Source organism: Nycticebus coucang, chromosome 7, assembly GCF_027406575.1.
Source record: "Nycticebus coucang isolate mNycCou1 chromosome 7, mNycCou1.pri, whole genome shotgun sequence".
Lineage (NCBI taxonomy): Eukaryota > Metazoa > Chordata > Mammalia > Primates > Lorisidae > Nycticebus > Nycticebus coucang.
In genome coordinates this window covers 128,347,950-128,374,137 of record NC_069786.1, presented here as the reverse complement: position 1 = coordinate 128,374,137, position 26,188 = coordinate 128,347,950, and the positions used below count along the sequence as shown (strand labels likewise).

At 44.9% G+C, this 26,188-nt stretch overlaps 1 protein-coding gene across 1 annotated transcript; it reads left to right on the top strand.

The window, feature by feature from the left end:
- The first annotated feature begins 1,495 nt into the window (after positions 1-1,495).
- On the top strand, positions 1,496-24,615 carry LOC128589787 (nucleolin-like). The gene is made up of 8 exons (XM_053596481.1): positions 1,496-1,775; positions 2,341-2,448; positions 9,132-9,351; positions 14,447-14,533; positions 14,738-14,876; positions 16,273-16,397; positions 17,995-18,121; positions 24,480-24,615. Exons 2-8 carry the CDS (start codon positions 2,371-2,373, stop codon positions 24,613-24,615), a joined length of 912 nt encoding a protein of 303 aa, XP_053452456.1. The 5' UTR covers positions 1,496-1,775; positions 2,341-2,370.
- The last annotated feature ends 1,573 nt before the right edge of the window (positions 24,616-26,188 follow it).

The following is a 26,188-nucleotide window of genomic DNA, read 5'->3' as shown; positions in this document are numbered from 1 at the left end:
TCTTAAAAAAAAAGCTGTTCAAGTGGCTAAGGTGCCAGCCACATACACCTGAGCTGGCGGGTTCAAATCCAGCCCTGCTGCCAAACAACAATGACAGCTGCAACCAAAAAATAGCCAGGCGTTGTGGCGGTTGCCTATAGTCCCAGCTACTTGGGAGGCAGGAGACTCGCTTGAGCCCAGGAGTTGGAGGTTGCTGTGAGCTGTGATGCCATAGCACTCTACCCAGAGAGACAGCTTGAGGCTCTGTCTCAAAAAAAAAGTACTCTTCATCCTTTCCAATTTGGGTATTTCTGAAGCTAGAATCAGGCCATGGCTCCTTAGGACACCCTTCACTACCCATCCCCATAACTTTAACTTTTTTCAAATCCCAGTGTGCAGCTAACTCCTATGATTTCTGTAGTTCTACTACTGGGCCTCCTGGTGCTGATAGTCATGGGTCCCCTGTGTAACATGTTAATGATGGTCTAGCTCAAAGAAAATAGGAGACAGTATTGAGTGACTGAGAACACAAATCAATGGCCTTGGGTACTTAACCTCTGAATTTCAATTGCCTTAAAAGTAAAATGAAACTTGCTCGGCGCCTATAGCACAGTGGTTATGGTGCCAGCCACATGCACCAACACTGGCAGGTTTGAGGCCGGCCAGGGCCAGCTAAACACAATGACAACTACAACAAAAAATAGTTGGACGTTGTGGTGGGCACCTGTAGTCCCAGCTACTTGGGAGGCTGAGACAAGAGAATGGCCTAAGCCAAGAGCTGGAGGTTGCTGTGAGCTGTGACGCAACAGCACTCTACTGACAGCGATAAAGTGAGACTGTGTCTCAAAAAAAAAAAAGTAAAACGAAACTATTAATAACCATCTAAGTCACAAGTTTTGAAGTCCATGATAAAATGTCTGAAGAGGCAACCAACATGCTGAGTGGTACAAAATATGCATTAATGTGTTTCAGTCATAACCGTTACTGCTAACTGCTTTGATGGTAGCTTCAGATGGTGGAGAGGCTGATCCTGAAGTGTCACTCCCCGGCTTCTAGTTTATGCTGTACCTTGTGTTACTCATAGGACCAGCAGGAAGAGGTTCCCTTCTTCTCGCTGAAAATGACTTTGATGCTAACATAGTCTTCGCTGAGAGGGTAGGCATTCAGGCTAACAGACTTACAGGGTTAGAAGCCATCATGAAACTCGGCCCTTAATCAATAGCTGTTTTTACAACCCCTGTTTACTTTCCTTCAGGTCCGCTGACAAGAGATCTTCGGGGCGCGTCACCGCCCAGCAGCTCCCCGAACTTTGCTCTTGTTCTCGGTCCAAGCTAACGCTAAACCACCTGGAGTAGTAGCAAGTCACCGCTGCCTCGGCCTCCAGCGCGAGTCCACATCAACACTCGCGTCCAGCGAGCGCAGGCGCACCACCTGGGACCCCAGCTCGAGACCCCGCCCTCCACTTGCATACTGCCCGCCCCTCCCCGAGGTGCGGCCCGGGATTGGTCCCGGGGTGCGCGGGTTCTGGTTGGCCGAGGAGGGTCACGTGGGCGCCGTGGCCTCGAGGGCGGTCTCGGTCCCAGGTGTCAGGTTTGGGGCAGCTGTAGGTAGGGAGCGCCTGTCCTGGCGCCGCTAGCTGCGGCTTCGGCTCGCCTGGAGTGTCCTGCCCACATCAGTCGCACGCTGTAGCCTGCCGGGTCCCAGCTCCTCGGGCCCTTCCCGGGCTCTGGGAGGGCGGGGCGCTACATCAGCTATCACCTTAAAAGAGGAGAACCTGTTGGGAACAAGCTCTGCGGGTAAGCTTGGGGAATGGTGGTGATAGATTGTGGCTTCAGACTTAAATTCTGATGGAGGTAGTGATGGAAGCAGCTCCAGTTTACACTGAGTTCTCTGGCTCAAGAGGTAAAAGCTCTTGAATTTACTGTAGGTACTGTTTTTGTCCCCATATGGGGGCTTGCTTTTGTCCCTGGGTGCTCCCATTTGAATAGTGTGTAGTGGAATTAATTTTTTTTTTTTTTTTAGGTCAAAGATACCTGAAAACATGTGAGGAAGGGAGCAGAATGAGAGGAGAAGGGAGAAATTCTGCTATTTTCCCCTTGAGTTTCTAGATTGTGGTAACAGAGGAGATAAGGGAAACATGACCTATGACATACACCAAAAATTACTTTCTGTTTTTCTACTTATTTTATATTTGCTGGCGTGAGTAGGAAATTCTAAATGAAAACAAAAGAGTTACCACAGGCTTAACGCATTTTTACAGATGCAGACTTAACTATTGCAAATACTATGGACAAAATATGCGTGACATGGAATGTTGAAGGCAGGCCTTGAGATGTGCCTAATAATCTTGTCCATTTTAAGCAGGGAGAAAATCAAGGTGAACTGGAGAAAATGAGCCTTTCCCCTAAGGAGACAGAAGTTGGGGAAAATGTGATGTCAGAAGATAAGGACAATGGCAGTGGAGATGAGGTAATGGCATGTGCATGGTGGCTCACCCCTGTAATCCTAGCACTCTGGGAGGCTGATGTGCGTGGATTGCTTGAGCTCAGGAGTTTGAGACCAGCCTGAGCAAAAACGAGACCCTGTCTCTACTAAAAATAGAAGAAACTGAGGCAAGAGGATCGCTTGAGCCGGAGTTGGAGGTTGCTGTGAGCTATGACACCATAGCACTCTACCTAGGGTGACAGCTGGAGAATCTGTCTTAAAAAAAGAGACATGTTTGAGCAGTATAACTTTTATTAATGTCAACAATTAAAATCCAGAGTAAAGCAGTTAAACTGCACTATTTTATCTCAAAAGCGGTGTTGTGAGTACTTTCCAACGAGTTTTGTAAGTCCACACTAAACTTGTTACCAAAATCTGACAAGGTCAGGTTGTTTTGAGAAAAGGAATCACAGACCACTCTTTACTCATGAGGAAAGATACAAAAATTATGAACAAAATCTTAGCAAATGGAATATTAACGTTATGTAAAAAGAGTAATGTGTCCTTGTGACCAAGTGCAGCTTATTTGGGGATTATAAAGGTGTTTTAGGCCTGAAAAGTGATATTGGTTGTCTAGAAATACTGGTTTAAAGAAAGTCTCTTGATTCTTTCTTTTTTTTATTGTTGCAGTTTGGCCAGGGCTGGGCCCGAACTCACGGCGCTCAGTATATGGGGCCAGCACCCTACTCACTGAGCCACAGGCACCACCCAAAAGTCTCTTGATTCTTAAAATTGATTAATTAAAATCCATAAGTTTGTGTACCTCCAAACATGTTTTTGTGTTTATTCTTTTGACAAATATTTAAGTTCCTACTATATTCTACTTCTGGCTGGGAGTCTGTGTTCATATTTGAATATAGATCTGTTTAAGTTGAGTCCTGAAACAATAGAGGTGAATAAGAGGGTCCACAGCTAATGAATATCGAATCCTCATATGTGCAGCCACATATCCTAGGGCTTTATGTGTTTATCTCATTTCATCCTCACAGCTTCTGTGTTAGGTCAGCATCATAAGCTCCATTTTATAGATAGGAAAGCAGATTTAGCCATTAACTAACTTGATAATGGTTTCACAGCTGGTAAATGACAGAGACTGGATTATATGTAGCTTTGCTGACTCCACATCCCCTGCTCCTCTTCCCCCAACAACTCATTATGAGAGGCACATAGCATTTACTTTTCATCCATTTTGAGCAACTAGTTGTGTAATAGAACTTTCTTCAACACTGTCAAAACTAACAGTTTTTTTCTTTTTTTTTGAGACAGTGTCTCACTATGTCTTCCTTGGTAGAGTGCTATGGCATCAAACTCACAGCAACCTCCAACTCTTGGGATTAAGTGATTCTCTTGCCTCAGCCTTCCAAGTAGCTGGGACTACAGGCATCCACCATAACGTCTGACTATTTTTTTGTTGCAGTTGTCGTTGTTTAGCTGGCCCCAGGGCCGGGTTTGAACTGCCAATCTTGGTATACATGGCCAGTGCCGTAACCACTGTGCTATAGGTGCTAAGCCCAAATCTAATAGTTTTTTTAATTAGTTGAATGTAAAAGTGGGTTTTAGCTGCACTTAACCACACTCAGAAGGTTAACTGTGTGAGATGATGGATGTGTTACTTTGCTTGACTAAAGTAACCATTTCACTATGTATATCAAAATATCCGCTCCTATATTCTGTTTTTTTTTTTTTTTTTGGCCGGGATTGGGCTTGAACCCGCCACCTCCGGCATATGGGGCCAGCGCCCTACTTCTTTGAGCCACAGGTGCTGCCCTCCTGTATACTTTTTTTTTTTTTTTTGTAGAGACAGAGTCTCACTTTATGGCCCTCGGTAGAGTGCCGTGGCCTCACACAGCTCACAGCAACCTCCAACTCCTGGGCTTAAGCGATTCTCTTGCCTCAGCCTCCTGAGTAGCTGGGACTACAGGCGCCCGCCACAACCCCCGGCTATTTTTTGGTTGCAGTTCGGCCGGGCCGGGTTTGAACCCGCCACCCTCGGTATATAAGGCCGGCGCCCTACCAACTGAGCCACAGGCGCCGCCTCTGTATACTGTTTTTAAAAAGTAAAAGTGAGGGTGGCGCCTGTGGCTCAAAGGGGTAGGGGGCCGGTCCCATATGCTGGAGGTGGCAGGTTCAAACCCAGCCCCCGTCAAAAACCACAAAAAAAAAAAAAAAAGTTAAAGTGAGAGGGTGGCGCCTGTGGCTCATTGAGTAAGGCAACCGCCCCATATACCGAGGGTGGCAGGTTCAAACCCGGCCCAGGCCAAACTGCAACAAAAAAATAGTCAGGTGTTGTAGTCCCCTCAGCTACTTGGGAGGCTGAGGCAAGAGAATTGCCTAAGCCCAGGAGTTGGAGGTTGCTGTGAGCTGTGACGCTACAGCACTCTACTGAGGGTGACAAAGTGAGACTCTGTCTCTTAAAAAAAAAAAGTATGGGTGGCGCCCCCATATACCAGGGGTGGCGGGTTCAAGCCCGGCCCTGGCCAAAACTGCAAAAAAAAAAACAAGTAAAAGTGAGAAACTGGGTGGCGCCTGTGGCTCAGTCGGTAAGGCGCCGGCCCCATATACCGAGGGTGATGGGTTCAAACCCGGCCCCGGCCGAACTGCAACAAAAAAATAGCCGGGCGTTGTGGCGGGCGCCTATAGTCCCAGCTACTCGGGAGGCTGAGGCAAGAGAATCGCTTAAGCCCAGGAGTTGGAGGTTGCTGTGAGCTGTGTGAGGCCACGGCACTCTACAGAGGGCCATAAAGTGAGACTGTCTCTACAAAAAAAAAAAAAAAAAAGTGAGAAACCATAAAAATTATTCATATATGCCTTTTAATTTAATTTAACTTTATTTATCTTTTGAGACAGAGTCTCAACTATGTCACCCTTGGTAGAGTGCCAGGGCGTCATAGCTCGTAGCAACCTCAGCCTCTTGGGCTTAAGCAGTTCTCTTGCCTCAGCCTCCCAAGTAGCTGGGACTACAGGTGTCCTGCCACAGCACCCGGCTATTTTTTTTTTTTTTTTTTTTAGTTGTCATTGTTATTTAGTAGGCCCAGGCAGGGTTCACATCCTCCAGCCTCGCTGTATGTGGCTGGCGTCCTAACCACTGAGCAATGTGCGCCAAGCCTGCCTTTTGATTTTAACTTAAAATGTTTTAAATATATAGTCATTTGCTAATCTTTTTATGTGGTATAAAAGCCTTGCCTTTGACTTTGGGTTCATGTTGGAGTAGCTTATCTTCCTTATAGAAAGTATATCCATAGTGCATTTTCTGCAATTTAGAGTTTGTTTCCTTAAATCAAAGCAAAACTTTAAACACTCTAGTAAAGCAATTTAAATATGCAAATTACAGTTTTATAATTTTTCCATTCTTTTTATTTTTATATTTGGAACAGGGATCTTGCTATATTGTCCAGGCTGGTCTTTTTTTTTTTTTAAACTGGAGATTGGAAGCTATTTATTTTATTTATTTATTTATTTTTTGGTTGCAGTTTGGCCCGGGCTGGGTTTGAACCCGACACCCTCAGTATATGGGGCTGGCACCCTACCTACTGAGCCACCCACGCTACCCATAGGCTGGTCTTGAACTCCTAACATCTCAGCCTACTGAGTAACCTAGTTAATTTTTCTCATTCTTTTGTGGTTGCTCATCCACATCTAATTTGCCTGCAGTTTTTTTTTTTTTTTTTTTTGAGACAGTCTCCTATGTCACCCTCGGTAGAGTGCCATGGTGTCACAGCTTACAGCAACCTCAAACTCCTGGGCTCAAGCGATTCTCTTGACTCAGCCTCCCAGGTAGCTGGGATTACAGGCACCCGCCACAACACCCGGCTATTTTTTGTTACAGTTGTCATTGTTGGTTAGCTGGCCCAGGTTGGGTTCGAACCCACCACCTTTAGTGTATGTGGCTGGCGCCGTAACCACTGTGCTACAGACACAGAATTTCTTTTTCTTTTTTTTTTTTTTTTTTGTAGAGGCAGGGTCTCACTTTATGGCCCTCGGTAGAGTGCCGTGGCCTCACACAGCTCACAGCAACCTCCAACTCCTGGGTTTAAGTGATTCTCTTGCCTCAGCCTCCCAAGTAGCTGGGACTACAGGCGCCCGCCACAACGCCTGGCTATTTTTTGGTTGCAGTTTGGCCGGGGCCGGGTTTGAACCTGTCACCCTCGGTATATGGGGCCGGCGCCTTACCAACTGAGGCACAGGCGCCGCCCATTTCTTTTTTTTTTTTTTTTTTTTGTAGAGACAGAGTCTCACTTTATGGCCCTCGGTAGAGTGCCATGGCCTCACACAGCTCACAGCAACCTCCAACTCCTGGGCTTAAGCGATTCTCTTGCCTCAGCCTCCCGAGTAGCTGGGACTACAGGCGCCCACCACAACGCCCGGCTATTTTTTGGTTGCAGTTTGGCCGGGGCTGGGTTTGAACCCGCCACCCTCGGTATATGGGGCCGGTGCCCTACCGACTGAGCCACAGGCGCCGCCCTTCTTTTTTTTTTTTTTGAGACAAAGTCTCAAGCTGTTACCCTGGGTAGAATGCCGTCGCATCACAGCTCACAGCAAACTCTTGGGCTTAAGCGATTCTCTTTGCTCAGCCTCCCAAGTAGCTGGGACTACAGGTACCAGCCACGACGCCCAGCTATTTGTTGTTGTTGTTATTGTTTAGCAGGCCTGGGCTCGTTTCAAACCCACCGCTCTGGTATATGTGGTTGGTGCCCTAACCACAGAGCTATAGGTGCTGAGCCTTGCCTACAGTTTTCTTTTTTTTTTTTTTTTTTTTGTAGAGACAGAGTCTCACTTTATGGCCCTTGGTAGAGTGCCGTGGCCTCACACAGCTCACAGCAACCTCCAACTCCTGGGCTTAAGCAATTCTCTTGCCTCAGCCTCCCAAGCAGCTGGGACTACAGGCGCCTGCCACAACACCCGGCTATGCCTACAGTTTTCTAAGCTTAATCAGATACTTCTTTTTTTTTTTGAGACAGAGTTTCAAGCTGTTGCCCTGGGTAGAGTGCTGTGGCATCACAGCTCACAGCAACCTCAAACTCTTTGGCTTAAGAGATTCTCTTGTCTTAGCTTCCCAAGGAGCTGGGACTACAGGCTCCAGCCACAATGCCCAGTTGTTTTTTGGTTCTAGTTCTCGTTGTTTGGCAGGCCCGGGTTGGATTCGAACCCACAGCTCCGGTGTATGTGGCTGGCACCCTAGCCACTGAGCTACAGGTGCCGAGCCTTTATCAGATACTTCTAAAGCATCCAACTGTTTTCGTAGACTCAGTAACTTACTTTTTGCATTTTTATTGGTTTATATTATGTTTATTTAATTCTAAAATGAAAAGTATGAATACAGGGTCGGTGCCTGTAGCTCAGTGGCTAGGGTGCCAGCCATATACACCAGAGCTGGTGGGTTTGAATCCAGCCCGGGCCAACTACAACCACAAAATAGCTGGGCATTGTGGCAGGTGCCTGTAGTCCCAGCTACTTGGGAGGCTGTGGCAAGAGAATCTCTGTTTTTTTTTTTTTTTTTTTTTGTGGTTTTTGGCCAGGGCTGGGTTTGAACCCGCCACCTCTGGCATATGGGACCAGCACCCTACTCCTTGAGCCACAGGCGCCACCGGCAAGAGAATCTCTTAAGCCCAAGAATTTGAGGTTGCTGTGAGCTGTGATGCCACAGCCTCTAACAAGGATGACATACTGAGACTCTCAAAAAAAAAAAGAAAGTACGAATGAGTGTTCATATACATGTTTGTGAACAACACAATACAGATTTGATTTGTTTGTTTTGAGACAGAGTCTCACTTTGTTACCCTTGGTAGAGTGCTGTGGCATCATAGCTCACAGTAACCTCCAACTCTCTGGCTCAAGTGATTCTCTTGCCTCAGCCTCTCAAGTAGCTGGGACTATAGGCACCTACCACAGCACCTAACTATTCTTAGAGATAGGGTCCTGCTCTGGCTCAGGCTGGTCTCCAACCTGTGAGCTCAGGACAATCCACCTGCCTAGGCCTACAGGTTTGATTCTTATTAAAATTCAGCCCAGGGAAACAAAAATACTCAAGTTACTAGGAGTATCACAGAGTATTTACTATGTTCCAGTTTCCCGTGTGTGGGCCCCCTCCTTTGGTATTTTACAAATGGGGCTCTAAAGGTGTGTGGAACCATGTAAACAGTCATTGACTTGGTATATTTTTGCATACTTGGAGAAACCTTAAATCCTTCCATGTGGAGATTCTGGTTTGATCACTCAAAGTTAAGGGTGTCCAGCCTGCAGGCCTTTGGGCCACATGCTGATTATCTGAGGACTGTTCTGCTTATCTGTGGTGTCAGATATCAAGAAAAGTATGCACTTAACTTTTTTTTTCTCATCAGCTTTAGTTAATGTTTGTATATTTAATGTGCGGCCCAAGGCAACTCTTATTTTTCCATTTTGTGGCAAAGAAGAAAAAAGGTTAGACGTCCCTACTGTAAGTGCAGCCTAAGAATTTTCTCTTTTGTTTACTTTTTTCTTTAAACAAGCATGCCATTTGATTTCTGGGGCTAGGAGCCCTTTTACTACATGCTGAGAAATTTGTTCTGGAGACATGAAGTAGATGTTGACATACTCATACATGTCTGACCAGAATCTTGCATGTACTGACTGTATAGTGTGATTATAACCCCTGGGGAGGCATCTTCTCATGGTTGTTATTTCTCCTCCAGGTTGTCATCCTTCAGAATAATGGCAGGAAGCATGCTATGGCTCCAGGAAGGAAAAAAGGGGGAAAAAAATCTGTAGCTCCTATGTTTGCTGAGAAATTAAGCAGGAAAGGATCCATGTGGGCCAAGCGGGCACAGGACAGGAGGAGTGCCAAGCTTGAGAACCATGAGAACTTCGAAGAGAGTGAAGATGAGAACAGTGAGTTAGATGAGCTTGAAGAAGGTAAAGAATCCTCTTCCAGATGGTTCCTGGCTTGTGGCTGTGAAGTGATAAGAGCCTGTCCCCTGCATGCCATTCTACAGTGCCTGGGGACAAGTTCTCTGAAATTGCATTCTTCTGAAAGTTGCCTTGGCAGTCTCTGGCTGAGTCTTCATTTTGGGCTTCCTTGATGAGCAGTCTCAGTGGACCTTTGGCCTTTGCTGTTTATATGACCTGAATCAGAGGTTTTCTCTTTGAATATTATTACATATTGGTTATTTCCTTCATTGTGCTTATGAGCCAGGCAGGGAGATCATCTCACAAACTTAATTTTCAGTGATTATTATTTATTTAAATAAGGTCTTGCTCTGTTGCTGGGGCTAGAGTGCAGTGGCATCAGCCTAACTCACAACAACCTCAGACTGCTGGGTTCAAGGGATCTTGCTGACTTAGCCTCCCAAGTCGCTGGGACTACAGGTGCCCACCATTACACTTGGCTAAATTTTCTAATTTTTGTAAGAGATGGCGTCTCACTCTTGCTCAGGCTGGTCTTAAACTTCTGGCCTCAATTAGTCCACCTGCCTTGGCCTCTCAAAGTGTCAAGATTGCAGACATGAGCCACCACTCCCAGCCTGCATTTTTTTTTTTTTCCATTTTTTAGACAGAGTCTCACTTTGTCACCTTTGGTATAGTGCCAAAGGTGGTGTCATAGCTCACAGCAACCACAAACTCTTGGGCTCAAGCAATTCTCTTGCCTCAGCCTCCCAAGTAGTTGGGACTACAGTCACTTGCCACAATGCCCACTATTTATAGAGACAGCATTTCACTGTATCTCAGGGTGGTCTCAAACTCCTATTCTCAAATGATCCACCTCCCTTATCCTCCCAGAGTGCAAGGATTATAGGCCTAAGCTGCCGCGCACAGTTCAGTCTGATTTTTTTTTTTTTTTTTGAGACATAGTCTGACTGTGTTGCCCTCGATAGAGTGCTGTAGCATCACAGCTCATAGCAACCTCAGACTCTAGGGCTTAAGCTATTCTCTTGCCTCAGCCTCTCAAGTAGCTGGGACATATAGGTGCCTGTTACAATGCCTGGCCACCTTTCCATTGCAGTTGTTGCTGTTTAGGAGTCCTGGGCGGGGTTCGAACCCACCACCCTCGGTGCATGTGGCTGGTGCCATAACTACTGTCCTACGGGCACCGAGCCAATCTGAATTTTTTTTTTTTTGTAGAGACAGAGTCTCACTTTACCACCTTTGGTAGAGTGCTATGATGTCACAGGATTCACAGCAACCTCTAGCTCTTGGGCTTCTGAGATTCTCCTGCCTCAGCCTCCCAAGCAGCTGGGACTACAGGCGCCCGCCACAACGCCCGGCTGTTTTTTGGTTGCAGTTCAGCCGGGGCTGGGTTTGAATCCACCACCCTCAGTATATGGGGCTGGCGCCCTACTCACTGAGCCACAGGCGCCACCCCCAATCTGAATTTTTAAAAGAAATTCAGATTAGGGTGGCTCACGCCTGTAATCCCAGCACTTAGGAGGCTGAGGTGGGTGGATTGCCTGAGCTCATGAGCTCGAGACCAACCTGAGCAAGAGCAAGACCCTGCCTCTAAAAAAAAAAAAATAGCCAGGTGTTGTGGTGGGCACCTGTAGTCCCAGCTACCTGGGAGGCTGAGGCAAGAGAATTGCTTGAACCCAAGAGTTTGAGGGTTCAAGCTAGCTATATACACAAAGAGCTAGCATGGTTTCTTTCTTTTTTTCTTTTTTTAGAGACAGAGTCTCACTTTATCACCCTCGGTAGAGTGCCATGGCGTCACAGCTTACAGCAACCTCCAACTCCTGGGTTTAGGTGATTCTCTTGCCTCAGCCTCCCGAGTAGCTGGGACTACAGGTGCCCGCCACAACGCCTGGCTATTTTTTTATTGCACATTGGCCAGGGCTGGGTTTGAACCCACCACCCTTGTTATATGGGGCCGGCGCCCTACTCACTGAGCCACAGGCACCGCCCTAGCTAGCATGATTTCTTTCATTGAGTGGATGCCTTGAATAATCCATTCAAGGAAGTTCATTTGCTACAACTTAATGAGGGCTATGTCCTTCATGTACTAATGGAAACACTAGTGGGACATATTTAGACCATATTTCCAGATCAGACTATGTGAGTATGAGCAGACGTGACAAAAGTGAGAACCTTGGCCAGATTTTCACAGGTGTCCTCAGTGCAGCTGCTGGTGGCCAGTGTTGCTTTCAAGAGTGCTGATTTCATTGTTAACAACTGTTTTTTTTTTTTGTAGAGACAGAGTCTCACTTTATGGCCCACGGTAGGGTGCCGTGGCCTCACACAGCTCACAGCAACCTCCAACTCCTGGGCTTAAGCGATTCTCTTGCCTCAGCCTCCCGAGTAGCTGGGACTACAGGCGCCCACCACAGCGCCCGGCTATTTTTTGGTTGCAGTTTGGCTGGGGCCGTGTTTTTTTTTTCTGTTTTGTTTTTTTTTTTTGTAGAGACAGAGTTTCACTTTATTGCCCTCGGTAGAGTGCTGTGGCATCACACAGCTCACAGCAACCTCCAACTCCTGGGCTTAGGCGATTCTCCTGCCTCAGCCTCTCGAGTAGCTGGGACTACAGGCGCCCGCCACAACGCCCGGCTATTTTTTTGTTGCAGTTTGGCCAGGGCTGGGTTTGAACCCACCACCCTTAGCATATGGGGCCGGTGCCCTGCTCACTGAGCCACAGGCGCCGCCCGGCTGGGGCCATGTTTGAACCCGCCACCCTCGGTATATGGGGCCGGCTGGTGAGCCACAGCGCCACCCTGTTAACAATTGTTATTAAAAATGCAATAGCAGGGCGGCCCCTGTGGCTCGGTGAGTAGGGCGCCGGCCCCATATGCCGAGGGTGGCGGGTTCAAACCCAGCCCCGGCCAAACTGCAACAACAAAAAAAAAAATAGCCGGGCGTTGTGGCGGGTGCCTGTAGTCCCAGCTGCCTAGGAGGCTGAGGCAAGAGAATCGCGTAAGCCCAAGAGTTAGAGGTTGCTGTGAGCCGTGTGATGCCACGGCACTCTACCCGAGGGCGGTACAGTGAGACTCCGTCTCTACAAAAAAAAAAAAATGCAATAGCAATACATTAAAATTATTTCATAATAAAGTGAAAATGGGGCTCGGTGCCCATAGCACAGTGGTTATGGTGCCAGCCACCTGGTGGGTTCACACCTGGGCCGGACCAGCTAAACAACAACGATAACTGCAACAAAAAATAGCCAGGCCGGGCGGCACCTGTGACTCAGTTGGTAAGGCGCCGGCCCCATATACCAAGGGTGGCGGGTTCAAACCCAGCCCCGGCCAAACTGCAACCAAAAAATAGCTGGGCGTTGTGGCGGGCGCCTGTAGTCCCAGCTGCTCGGGAGGCTGAGGCAAGAGAATCGCTTAAACCCAGGAGTTGGAGGTTGCTGTGAGCTGTGTGAGGCCACGGCACTCTACAGAGGGCCATAAAGTAAGACTCTGTCTCTACAAATAAAAAAAAAAAAAATAGCCAGGCCTTGTGATGGGCACCTGTAGTCCCAGCTACTTGAGAGGCTAAGGCAAGAGAATCGCTTAAGCCCAAGAGTCTGAAGCTGCTGTGAGCTGTGATACTACAGCATGTTACTGAGGGCGACATAGTAAGACTCCGTCTCAAAAAGAAAAAGAAAAAAAAAGTGAAAAAAAAGTGATAATGGTAGTGAAGTGTGAAGTGTTTTTTTTTTTTTTTAGATTTTTGTATATACTCAGATATATGAGCAATTTCCCTGGAAGAAAAATCTCTGATTTTTAACAAGTCTGCATGGCAGAATTGGTTAGGTGGGTTCTTATTTAATTCTGAAGGAAAAAAAGTTGTGTATTCTATAGATACTAAAGGGAGAAAAGCCATTCCTTCCCATGAAAACTGAGGAAGATGAACAGGATAGTGACAACAGTGTTGACAAAGGCAGTTAGGAAGAAAATGAGGAGAAAGGTCAGATGACCTAGACCAGCTGTTAAGCAGTAGCTGCTAGTATTAGGCAATACTAGTTGTAAGGGACACCCCTGGGTAGGGGCTGTTGCATTTCTTTTCTTTTTTTTTTTTTTATAGAGACGGAGTCTCTCTTGAGTGCTGTGGCATCACAGCTCATAGCAAACTCCAGCTCTTGAGCTTAGGCGATTTTCGTGCCTCAGCCTCCCAAGTAGCTGGGACTACAGGTGCCCCCCACAATGCCTAGCTATTTTTTTGTTTCAGTTTGGCCAGGGCAAGGTTTGAACTTGCCACCCTTGGTATATGGGGCCGGTGTCCTACTCACTGAGCCACAAGTGCCACCCAACATTTCTTTCTTTCTTTTTTTTTTTTGTGACAGAGTCTCACTCTGTCTCCCTGGGTAGAGTGCTGTGGTGTCATAGTTCACAGCAATCTCAAACTCTTAGGCTCAAGTGATCCTCTTGCCTTAGGCTCCCAAGTAGCTGAGACTACAGAAGTCTTCCACAACACCCAGCTAGTTTATTTAGAGATTGGTGTGTGTGGGGGCCGTGTCTCAATATTGCTTGGGCTGGTATTGAACTTATGAGCTCAAGCAATACACCTGCCTCAGCCTCCCAGAGTGCTAGGATTACAGGCATGAGCCACCGCACCGGCTGGCTATTATATTTCTTGTACAAATTTAAAGAACTTTCTAATTAATTTTTAAATGCTTTTTTTTTTTTTTTTTGTAGAGACAGAGTCTCACTTTATGGCCCTCGGTAGAGTGCCGTGGCCTCACACAGCTCACAGCAACCTCCAACTCATGGGCTTAAGCAATTCTCTTGCCTCAGCCTCCCAAGTAGCTGGGACTACAGGCGCCCGCCACAACGCCCAGCTATTTTTTGGTTTTTTTGCAGTTTGGCCAGGGCCGGGTTTGAACCCGCCACCCTCGGTATATGGGGCCGGCGCCTTACCGACTGAGCCACAGGCGCCGCCCTAAATGCTTTTTAAAGTACTCTGAGCAGACCCAACTGTGGATCTTGTGCTGAACAGGTGTGGCTTTGGTAGGACATTTGTGGATGGTATAAAAGCTTCCATTTTATTCATTAATGGCACATGCAAATCATTAAAAATGCAATGATATGGCTTTTGCCCACAGAGCCTATAAAAAAAACACCCAATAAAAGGAAGAAGGAAATGGCCAAACAGAAAGCTTCCCCTGGAACCAAAAAACGGAAATTCAAAGGTAACTTCTTTGCTGGGGTTTAACTCACAGAAGACACATCTAGAATGAATGTGTTGTTAGCAAAACTTTTCAGTGGGATTTGTTACTAAAGCCTGGTATTACAGTATGCTGCAGAGTCTTTCATAGATTTTTCTTTTATTGTCACTCTTTCTGAGTTATGAATTTGAGTTGGTTTTTTTTTTCCATTACCTTTTTGTATGGCAGCTGAAGCACCTGGAACTTTCAAACTGCATGTTGGGAACCTGAATTGCAACAAAACTGCTACTGAGCTAAAAACTGGTCTCAGTGAATTTTTTGCTAAAAATGATCTTGCAGTTGTTGGTGTCAGAGTTGGCTTATCCAGGTAAATACCAAAAAATTAAGAATGTTTTGAATAATTTATCAGCCCATCACTCATTATTCCTGGAGAATTTAGGAGTTCAGTAGCTTTATGGTATTTTAATGTGGGTTAATAGACTGTTGTAAGAACTTTTTGTTATCTACTCTTTGGTAGGATTTTTACCTCAGTCTCTGGCAGTTCAAAAAGAGAATTTAGAATTCTTCAGGGGCTAATTTAGTAAATCCATTATATTAAACTGCCCCATTTTCTGAATCAAAATATTAAAATAATCCTAAGATCTTTGAAGTTTTACAAACATACTTCCTTAATTTTCTTTCTTTTCTCAGTCTCACTCTGTCGTCCTGGGTAGAATGTCGTGGCATGATAGCTCACAGCAACCTCAAACTCTTTGACTACAGGCACCCACTGCAAAGCCTGGCTATTTTTTGGTTGCAGCCGTCATTGTTGTTTGGCGGCCCCGGGCTAGATTCGAACCCACTAGCTCTGGTGTATGTGGCTGGCACTTTAGCCGCTTGAGCCACAGGTGCTGAGCCAGAACTGGGTTTCTTGACTTCAGCACTATTGACATTTGAGGCCAGATAATTCTTTGTTGTGAGGAGCTGTTCAGTGTTCAGTTCATTGTGGGATGTTTAGCACCTTCCTCATACTACACCCACTCAGGGGTCCTCAAACTTTTTAAACAGGGGGCTAGTTCACTGTCCCTCAGACCGTTGGAGGGCAGACTGTAGTTAAGAAAACAAAACAAAAAACTATGATCAAATTCCTTTTTTTTTTTGTAGAGACAGAGTCTCACTTTATGGCCCTCGGTAGAGTGCTGTGGCCTCACACGGCTCACAGCAACCTCCAACTCCTGGGCTTAAGCGATTCTCTTGCCTCAGCCTCCCCTGAAGCTGGGACTACAGGCGCCTGCCACAACGCCCAGCTATTTTTTGGTTGCAGTTTGGCCGGGGCCGAGTTTGAACCCGCCACCCTCAGTATATGGGGCCGGTGCCTTACTGACTGAGCCACAGGCGCCGCCCACTATGAACAAATTCCTATGCACACTGCACATATCTTATTTTGAAGTAAAAAAAAAAAAAAGGGAACAAATACAATCACACCACCTCATGTGGCCCGCAGGACCCCTGCAGATGTGCTTCCCTAGTTGTAACAGCCAAAAATGTCTCCAGACCTTGTTAAATTTGCCTCCTGGGTGAGAAGCCTGCTGCATAGTTATTACACACTACTATCTATAGACTGCCAGTTTATGGAGCTTTGGTTATAAATTGTAAATTAGGCAGCTGCTTGTGACTTAGTGCTAATCTCTATTCTCACATTCAGTGTGAGTAGCTGACCAGAAGGCATTTGCTCTTGATCTTACATTTGTGTGCCTTTTTCCTTTTCTTCTACATTTCTGTAGGAGATTTGGTTATGTGAATTTTAAATCTGCTGATGATCAGGAAAAAGCCCTGGAACTTAGTAATACAAAGGTCCTTGGGTGTGAAATTAAATTAAAGAAACCAAAGGGAAAGGAAACAAAGAAAGGTATGTAAACAAGGTAATTTGTGCATCAGTACTGATGTATCTGGAAGACTCTAGGTCAGGCAGGAGTACCGTGTTCTTTTTAATTTGGTGCAGGTAGCCCTTAGTTTCCGACAGGTCACCTGCTTTCACGGCACCTTGCTCTCCACTCCTCTGTTTGAGCTGCACAGCTCATGTTTCTCTGTCATAACGTTGTACCTAGGACTTGCGTTCTTGAAACCCATCTGTCGGGTCTTAGCTTAAATGTTACTTTCTCAGATCAGAAAAATCTTCCCTTAACTCCAAACTAGGTTAAGTCATCTCTACTAGACTTTCTCATTTCCCATTTTACTTTTCTGTCCTGGCTCTTATCTAAGTTTGGATTTATGTGACTGTTTACCAGCCTTTCCCCCATGTAGACCACATTTTCAAGAACAGAGGCTAAGGCTCTATTTTCAGAGTTAGCCTGTAGCACAGACCAGAGCCCAGTGTATGTATCCAAATAGTTGTTAAATGAGGGAAGACGTGTTATTATGGATGTGTTGCAGATGTGTTACTCTGCAATTCTTTGAGGAGTATTTTTTAATTTTATTTATTTATTTATTTATTCAGACAGTCTCACTTTGTCGTCCCTGGTAGAGTGCTATGGTTTCATAGCTTACAGCAACTTCAAACTCCTGAGCTCAAATGATTACCTTGCCTCAGCCTCCCAGGTAGCTGAAACTACAGGCACCACCCCACACCCGCCTATTTTAGAAATGGGGGTCTTGCTCTAGCTTAGGCTGGTCTCAAACTTGTGAGCTCAGGTGATCCACCCACCTGGGCCTCCCTGAGTGCTGGGATTACAGGAGTGAACTACCACACCTGACCCTTGAGGAGTATTTTTTAATATCTTAGAGGACTTTTTTTTTTTTTTTTTTTTTGGCCGGGGCTGAGTTTGAACCCGCCATCTCCAGCATATGGGACCGGCGCCCTACCCGCTGAGCCACAGGCGCCGCCCAGGTATTTTTTTTTTTTTTTTAATTTGGCCGGGGCTGGGTTTGAACCCGCCACCTCCGGCATATGGGACCGGCGCCCTACCCGCTGAGCCACAGGCGCCGCCCCTTAGAGGACTTTTTTTTTTAAGGACAGTCTCTCTTTATCCCCCTGAGTAGAGTGCCATGGTGTCATAGCTCCCAGCAGTGTCACACTCCTGGGCTTAAGCGATCCTCTTGTCTCAGCCTCCCAAGTAGCTGGGACTACAAGTGCCTGCCACAACACCCAGCTAGCTTCTAGAAACAGGGTCTCACTCTTGCTCAGGCTGGTCTCAAACTCTTTAGCTTGGGCAATCCACCTGCCTTGGCCTCCCAAAGTTTATAGGTTTGAGCCACTGCACCCGCCTATGACTTTTTTTTTTTTTTTAGAGATTCGCTCTCACCCTGTTGTCCAGTTTTTAGTGCAATGGTGCCATCATAGCTCACTGCAGCCTTGTGCTCTTAGCTCACAAAATTCTCCCACCTCACCCTCCTGAGTCACTGGAGTTGCAGGCATGCAGTTACTGTTCCCGGCTCATATCTTAGAGGACTTTTGATGCTTATTAAATCTAAACTCAGACCAAAAACATTCTTTTGTGTTTATGTAGATCACAATACCAGAACACTTCTGATCAAGAACTTGCCTGACAAGGTCAATCGGCATAAATTAAAAGAAGTATTTGAAGATGCTTTTCAAATCAGATTAGTAAGGAACAAGAATGGGATGAGTAAAAGGTATGTTTGTACCTTGTACTGTTTGTGGATTCAAACATAATGAAATTTAATTACATTCTCCCAAATCTCTTATGCCTAATTTTAGAGAAGGAAAGAGTAATTATCCAGCATTTCTACCAATAAAAATGAAAAGATGGATGGTGCCTGGGTAGGGTGCCAGCCCCATATACCAAGGGTGGTGGGTTCAAACCCAGCCCTGGCCAAACTGCCAAAAAAAAGAAAGAAAGAAAGTTGAAGGAGAGGCTCAGTGCCTGTGGCTCAAGTGGCTGAGGCACCAGCCACATACACCTGAGCTGGAGGGTTCAAATTCAGCCCGGGCCTGCCAAACAACAATGACAGCTGGGCGGTGCCTGTGGCTCAGTTGGTAAGGCGCCGACCCCATATACCAAGGGTGACGGGTTCAAACCCGGCCCCGGCCAAACTGCAACCAAAAAATAGCCGGGCGTTGTGGCGGGCGCCTGTAGTCCAAGCTACTTGGGAGGCTGAGGCAAGAGAATTGCTTAAACCCAGGAGTTGGAGGTTGCTGTGAGCTGTGTGAGGCCACGGCACTCTACCGAGGGCCATAAAGTGAGACCCTGTCTCTACAAAAAAAAAACAATGATGGCTGTAACCAAAAAATAGTGGGTGTTGTGGCGGGCACCTGTAGTCCCAGCTACTTGGGAGGCAGAGCACAGAATCGCTTGAGCCCAGGACTTGGAGGTTGCTGTGAGCTGTGATGGCACAGCACTCTACCAAGGGCGACAGCTTGAGGCTCTGTCTCAAAAAAAAAAAAAAAGAAAAGAAAAGTTGAAGGAGGTATCCTAAAGGGACGCCAAGAGCTTCTAGAAAACCGTAGTGATGGTATAGAGAACTAACAACTTACTCTGCTACCAGATACAAGATTGAAGATTGAAATGATTCATTCAAAGATTGTCTTCATTCCTCTCTGTCTAGGGCTGCCTCTAGTAGAATCACCAAGTAAAATAACAGTTGGTGACTTGCTTGGAAAATAGAACACAGAATTGAATTGTTAGGATTGTGTTGTAATCAATTAATGAAACACTGTCATTTAGGTGACTAGGCTTTCGTAGAATAAGGTGAATGTGGTGAAGTCAGAGAAGATAGAGTAGAATATATTTTAAAGGGATTATAATTGAGGTGAAAGTTGAATATTATGATTATAGATATATTTGAGCTAAATTTTTTCGTGTAGGTAAGCTGTAAAATCTGTATCAGTATATTCTGATGAATATAATCTCTAGAAAAGTACACATTTAAAAGCATAAGGTAGAGCTATATGTATCAAACTGGAAAGCCATTCTATTGATAGATTAGATATATAATAAGAAAACAGATCTGAAAGGATAAATTCCAAATTGTTAGCAATGTTTATGTGAGGACATTTGGGGGCACTCCTCCATGCTCGAAGTCTTGTGGAAAATAACCAAACAGAACTTCTAGCCAAAAGTTATAAAATTTCTCTAACTTTATTTAATTACATTTTAATTAAATATACTTAAATCTTTAGAATTGTTTCTTTACATCAGTAGTTATTGCAAAGAGGAGATAGCTAAAACCAGGGAATCCACAATGTGTGAAATCTTCAAGAATCTGGCTGGGCTCAGTAGCTCACACCTATACTCTAGCGCTTTGGAGGCTAAGGCAGAAAGATTGCTTTTAAAAAAATTGTCTCAAAAAAATAAGTTAAAGCCTTTAGACTGAGAGAAAATATTTGCAAATAAGGGACTTTTTTTTTTTGAGATAAGAGTCTATGTCACCCTGGGTAGAGTGCTATGGGGTCACAGCTCACGGCAACCTCAAACTCTTAGGCTTCAGTGATTCTCTTACCTCAGCCTCCCAAGTAGCTAGGACTACAGGTGCCTGCCACAACACCCAGCTATTTTTTGGTTGTAGGCATCATTGTTGTTTGGCAGGCCGGGGCCAGGCTCAAACCCATCAGTTCCAGTATATGTGGCTGGCGCTCTAGCCTCTGAGCTACAGGTGCCAAGCCTGATAAGGGACTTGTAACCAGAATATATATATATATATATATAAAGAACTTGATAATTACAACTTAACAATAAAATGACAACCCTATTTCAAAAATAGGTAAAGGATTTGAATGGATGTTTTTCCAAACAAGGGATGTAAATGTCCAATAAGCACATGAAAACTGCTCAACAGAGTAGGGTGCCGGTCCCATATGCCGGAGGTGGCGGGTTCAAACCAGCCTCGGCCAAAAACTGCAAAAAAAAAACCAAAACACTAAAAAACTGCTCAACATTAGCGAAATGCAAATCAAAACCAGGATGTGGGGGCGCCCATAGCTCAGTGGTTAGAGTGCCAGCCACATGCACCAGGGATGGTGGGTTTGAACCTGGCCTGGGCCTGCTAAACCAAAAAAAATTAGCAGGGCAGTACCTGTGGCTCAGTGAGTAGGGCGCTGGCCCCATATGCCGAGGGTGGCAGGTTCAAACCCAGCCCCGGCCAAACTGCAACAACAACAAAAAAATAGCCGGGTGTTGTGGCAGGCGCCTGTAGTCCCAGCTACTCGGGAGGCTGAGGCAAGAGAATCGCTTAAGCCTAGGAGCTGGAGGTTGCTGTGAGCTGTGTGATGCCATGGCACTCTACCAAGGGCCATAAAGTGAGACTCTGTCTCTACAAAAAAAAAAAAAAATTGCAGGCGGCGCCTGTGGCTCAGTGAGTAGGGCGCCAGCCCCATATGCCGAGGGTGGTGGTTTCAAACCCAGCCCCGGCCAAACTGCAATCAAAAAATAGCTGGGCGTTGTGGTGGGCGCCTGTAGTCCCAGCTGCTTGGAAGGCTGAGGCAAGAGAATCGCATAAGCCCAAGAGTTAGAGGTTGCTGTGAGCCACGTGACGTCATGGCACTCTACCCGAGGGCGGTACAGTGAGACTCTGTCTCTACAAAAAAAAAAAAAAAAAATAGCCAGGCATTGTGGCAGGCGCCTGTTGTCCCGGCTAGTTGGGAGGCTGAGGGAAGAAAATCACTTGAGCCCAAGAGTTTGAGGTTACTGTGAACTATGATGCTACAGCACTCTACCAAGGGAGACAAAATAATAAAAATAAATAAATAATAAACAAAAACAGAAAACCAGGATGTGGTACACATTCATTAGAGTGACTTGTGATAAAGAAAAGAACTAGGGGTGGCGCCTGTTGCTCAAAGGAGTAGGGCACCGGCCCCATATACCAGAGGTGGTGGATTCAAACCTGGACCCACAAAAAAAACAAACAAACTGCAAATAAAGAAAGAAAGAATGAAAGAAAGAAGAGAACTAGTATCCCAGCCCTCTGGGAGGCTGAGGTAGGTGGATTGCTTGAGGAATTCAAGACCAGCTGAGCAAGAGTGAGACCCTATTTCTATTAAAAATAGAAACAATTTAAAAAAAAATAGAAAAAACTAGCCAAGCATATTGGCAACATGCCTGTAGTCCCAGCTACTCAGGCAGTCTACCTAGGATGAAGAGTGAGACTTAGTCTCAAAATAAGAAAAAAAAGAAGACAAATAGTAGCAAGTGTTGACAAGGATGTGGAAACACTGGAACCCTCATACATTTTTGGTGGGAATGTAAAATAGTGCAGTCACTTTGGAAAACATTTTGGCAGTTTCTCAAAATGTTAAGTATAAGTTGCCGTATGGTCTAGGAATTATAGTCCCAGATATCCCAAAACAAATGAAAATGAATGTCCACACATTAATAAATCTGTAAATGTTCTTGTCAGCATATTAAATAGTCAAAAAGTGGAAACAACCCAAAATGTGTATCTGCTGGTGAATCAATAAACAAAATGTGGTATGTCCATACATACATGAAATGTTCAGAATAGGCAAATCTACAGAGTATTTCCACTCTAGAGGAGTGGTTGCCTGTGGCTGGGATTGGAGTAGGTTGAGAGGAATGAAGAATGACTGCCGATGGGTACTTTGGGGGACAGTAAAAATGTTTTAAACTTATAGTGATAGTTGTACAATTCCACAAATGTATTAGTGGAATTGTACAACTTATATAAACTTAAATGGATGAATTTTATATGTGAATTATTATCCCAATAATTTTTTTAAATATAGTGAATATAAAAAAAAGATATATATAGTGTGTATGTATGTGTGCATACATTTTCTTTCTTTTTTTTTTTTAAGGCTAGTCAAGTGAAGCAGTGGGAGTGGAGAAGGAACAAAGGAGCATTTGCTTTTTTTTTTTTTGTAGAGACAGAGTCTCACTTTATGGCCCTCGGGAGAGTGCCGTGGCCTCACACAGCTCACAGCAACCTCCAACTCCTGGGCTTAAGCGATTCTCTTGCCTCAGCCTCCCGAGTAGCTGGGACTACAGGCGCCCGCCACAACGCCCAGCTATTTTTTGGTTGCAGTTCAGCCAGGGCAGGTTTGAACCCGCCACCCTCAGTATATGGGGCCGGCGCCTTACCAACTGAGCCACAGGCGCCGCCCTAAAGGAGCATTTGCTTTTATATGTTGCCTCTAAGGTTAGAAATTGGGTGGCCTGGAATAGGAGTAGAAGGAAGACTTCACTATATCCTTTTCTACCTTTTGGGTTTTGAATCCCGTAGGTGGCTCTAAAAATCAAAGTCCATGGCTTTTAATGCTGACTGTTCTTTCTTCTGTCCCCGGCCCCATCCCCATAATTGCAGTATTGCATATATTGAATTCAAATCACAAGCTGATGCAGAGAGAGCCTGGGAAGATAAGCAGGGAAGAAAGATCGATGGAATTCCTATAGTTCTAGACCATATTGGAGGAAAAAGCCAAGACCCAGAAAATAGAGATGGAAAGAACAACCCCGGGAGAGGTGAGGAGTCCCAGTGCTCTGTAGATGGAGCGTTATCAGGGTAGCCGACGAGTTCCCACGGTAAGGGCTACTACAAAGTTAGAGGTACTGGGTATTTTAAAGTGTAATTTCTGGCTTGGTTCTCATAGCATAGTGGTTACGGTGCCAGCCACATATGCTATACTAAGAGTGGCAGGTTCGAACCTGACCTGGGCCAGCTAAACAACGACAACTACAACAAAATAGCTGGGTGTTGTGGTGGGCGCCTATAGTCCCAGCTACTTGGGAGGCTGAGGCAAGAGAATCTCTTAAAAGCCCAAGAGTTTGACGTTGGGAGCTGTGACACCATGGCACTCTACCAAGGGCGACACAGTAAGACACTATCTCAAAAAAAAAAAAAAATTTTTTTTTTGGATTTCCACCTTATTTTGGTATGTCAGAAAATCTAGTGGTGCCGAGGCCGCGTTCCTACTTGTCAGCAGTCAGGTGGTGATGAGAAGTAGCTGCTTCCTTTAGGAGTAGCAATTGCTCTTGTTTGTGAGTAACCCTCACCATTCCTGAGGGTCTCCCTAACCCCAAAGGTGTGAACAGCACACTTTAACACTTTTAAAAATTAAATTATTTTTATTTATTTATTTTTTTGAGACAGAGTCTTAGGCTGTCACCCTCAGTAGAGTGCTATGACATCACAGCTCACAGCAACCTCAGACTCTTGGGCTTAAGCAATTCTCTTGCCTCAGCCTCCCAAGTAGCTGGGACTACAGGTACCCACTATGGCGCCTGGCTATTTTTTGGTTCTAGTTGTCATTGTTTGGCAGGCTCGAGCTGGATTTGAACCTGCCAGCTCCAGTGTATGTGGCTGGCACCTTAGCCGCTTGAGCGACAGGCACTGAGCCAAAGATGTTCAAATCAAATCTCCTTTTTATTTTTTTTTGAGACAGTCTTACTATGTCACCCTTGATAGAGTGTTGTGGTGTCACAGCTCACAGCAACCTCAAACTCTTGGGCTTAAGCAATTCCCTTGCCTCAGCCTCCCAAGTAACTGGGACTACAGGCGCTTGCCACAATGCCTGGCTATTTTTTGTTGCAATTGTCATTGCTGTTTAGCTGGTCCGGGCTGGGTTTGAACCTGCCACCTTGGTGTATATGGCTGGCGCCGTAACCACTGTGCTATGGGTGCCGAGCCCTCTTTTTTTTTTTTTTTTTAAACAGAGTCTTACTTTGTCATCCTAGGTGGAGTGTGGTAGAGTGCTGTGGTGTCATAGCTCCCAGCAACCTCAAATTCCCAGGCTTAAGCAATTCTCTTGCCTCAGCCTCCCAAGTAGCTGGGACTACAGGTGCTCACTGCAACGCCCATCTATTTTTAGAGATGAGGTCTTGCTCTGGCTCAGGCTGGTCTTGAACCTCTGAGCTCAGGCAATCCACCTGCCTTGGCCTTCCAAGTGTTGGGAATTATAGGCTTGAGCCACTATGCCTGGCCTAGTTAACTCTTTTTTTTTCTTACAAGTAGTACTTTTTTCCTTTAGTAAAGATGATATTTTAATATTTCTTATGCATTTGTCTTCTTTCAAAAGTGGGAAAACAAAAGACAGAACAAGACAGCCACACTTTCCAAGAAGAATGGGAGAGAGCTTATTTCTTTGTGGAGGTAAACAATGTCCCTACATGTTTAATATGCAAACAGAGTCTCTCTGTGTTGAAAGAACATAACCTAAGACATCATTATGAGACAAACCACAGCAAGAACCATAATGGATATACAGAAAAGATGCGAGTTAAAAAACTTAATGAGCTGAAAGAAAGACTGAAATTTCAACATGATTTCCTTTTGGATGTGAATAAACTAAGTGATGTTGCTATGAAATGTAGTTACATTTTAAGTGAGAAGATTGCCCAGGCATCAAAACCTTTTACAGATGGGGAATTTATAAAAGAATGTCTATTGAGTATAGCAGAAATCATGTGCCCTGAACACAGGCAGGTGTTTGCAAATATAAGACTAACCGATGATATTGTTGCTCGGCATGATGACGATATGGCAGAGAACTTACAAGACAAGTTTCAAGAAAAAGCAAAATCATTCATGGCTTTCTCTATCGCAGTTCATGAGAGCACTGATGTAAACAATGCCCCCCAGTTATCTGTATTTATCCGTGCTGTTGATGAAACTTTTGATGTGATCGAAGAACTTTTGGACATGATACGGATGACAGGCACAGCAGCAGGAAATGACTTATTTTTATGTGTTGAGGAAAGTCTTAAAAAATTTAATGTAGACTGGTCAAAATTAGTAAGTGTTAGCACAGATGGTAGTTCTGCAATGGTTGGTGTTAAACAGTTTGTTACAAAACTTAAATCTAAGGTGGCAGGGCTTTGCAAAGGCACAGAACTTAAGTCTGTACATGGCCTCATTCTGCAGGAATCATTTTCTGCTAAAAAGTTAAAAATGGATCATGTCATGGATGTCATAATTTACATCACAACCTGGATACGTTCCCATGGCTTAACCCACAGAAAGTTCCGTCCTTTTTTCAGTGAGTTAGATGCACAATATGGAAGCCGGTTTTACTACACAGAAGTTAAGTGGCTAAGTCGTGGTATGGTGCTAAAGCAGTTTTTTGAACTACTGGAAGAAATAGACTTTTTCATGTCTTCTAAAGGAAAATCTGTGCCTCAGCTTACTAACAAAGATTGGGTCAAAGACCTAGCCTTTTTGGTTGATATTACAACCCATCTCAACACATTGAATATGTCTCTTCAAGAACGTTCACAAGTGGTTACACAAATATATGATTCAATTCACTCATTCCTAGCAAAATTGTGTCTTTGGGAAACTCAGTTGACAAGGAACAATCTGGCCCACTTCCCTACCCTGAAATTAGTTTCCGAAAATGAAGATGATGGCCTGAACTACATTCCAAAAATTAAAGAATTAAAGGCTGAATTCCAAAAAAGGTGCTCTGATTTCAAACTTTATGAAAACGAACTAGTATTGTTCAGTTCACCTTTCTCAATTAATATTAATCATGTGAATGAAGAGCTGCAAATGGAAGTTATTGAATTGCAGTGCAACTCTATACTGAAGACCAAATATGACGACGTTGGAATCCCAGAATTCTACAAATATCTTGGGAATGGTTACCCCAAATATAAAAACCATTGTGCCAAGATTCTGTCCATGTTTGGAAGTACCCATGTTTGTGAGCAGCTATTTCCTGTTATAAACCTAAATAAAACTATTTCTCCCAGTTAAAGGATTCAGTGATGAATTCTCTGCTGCCCA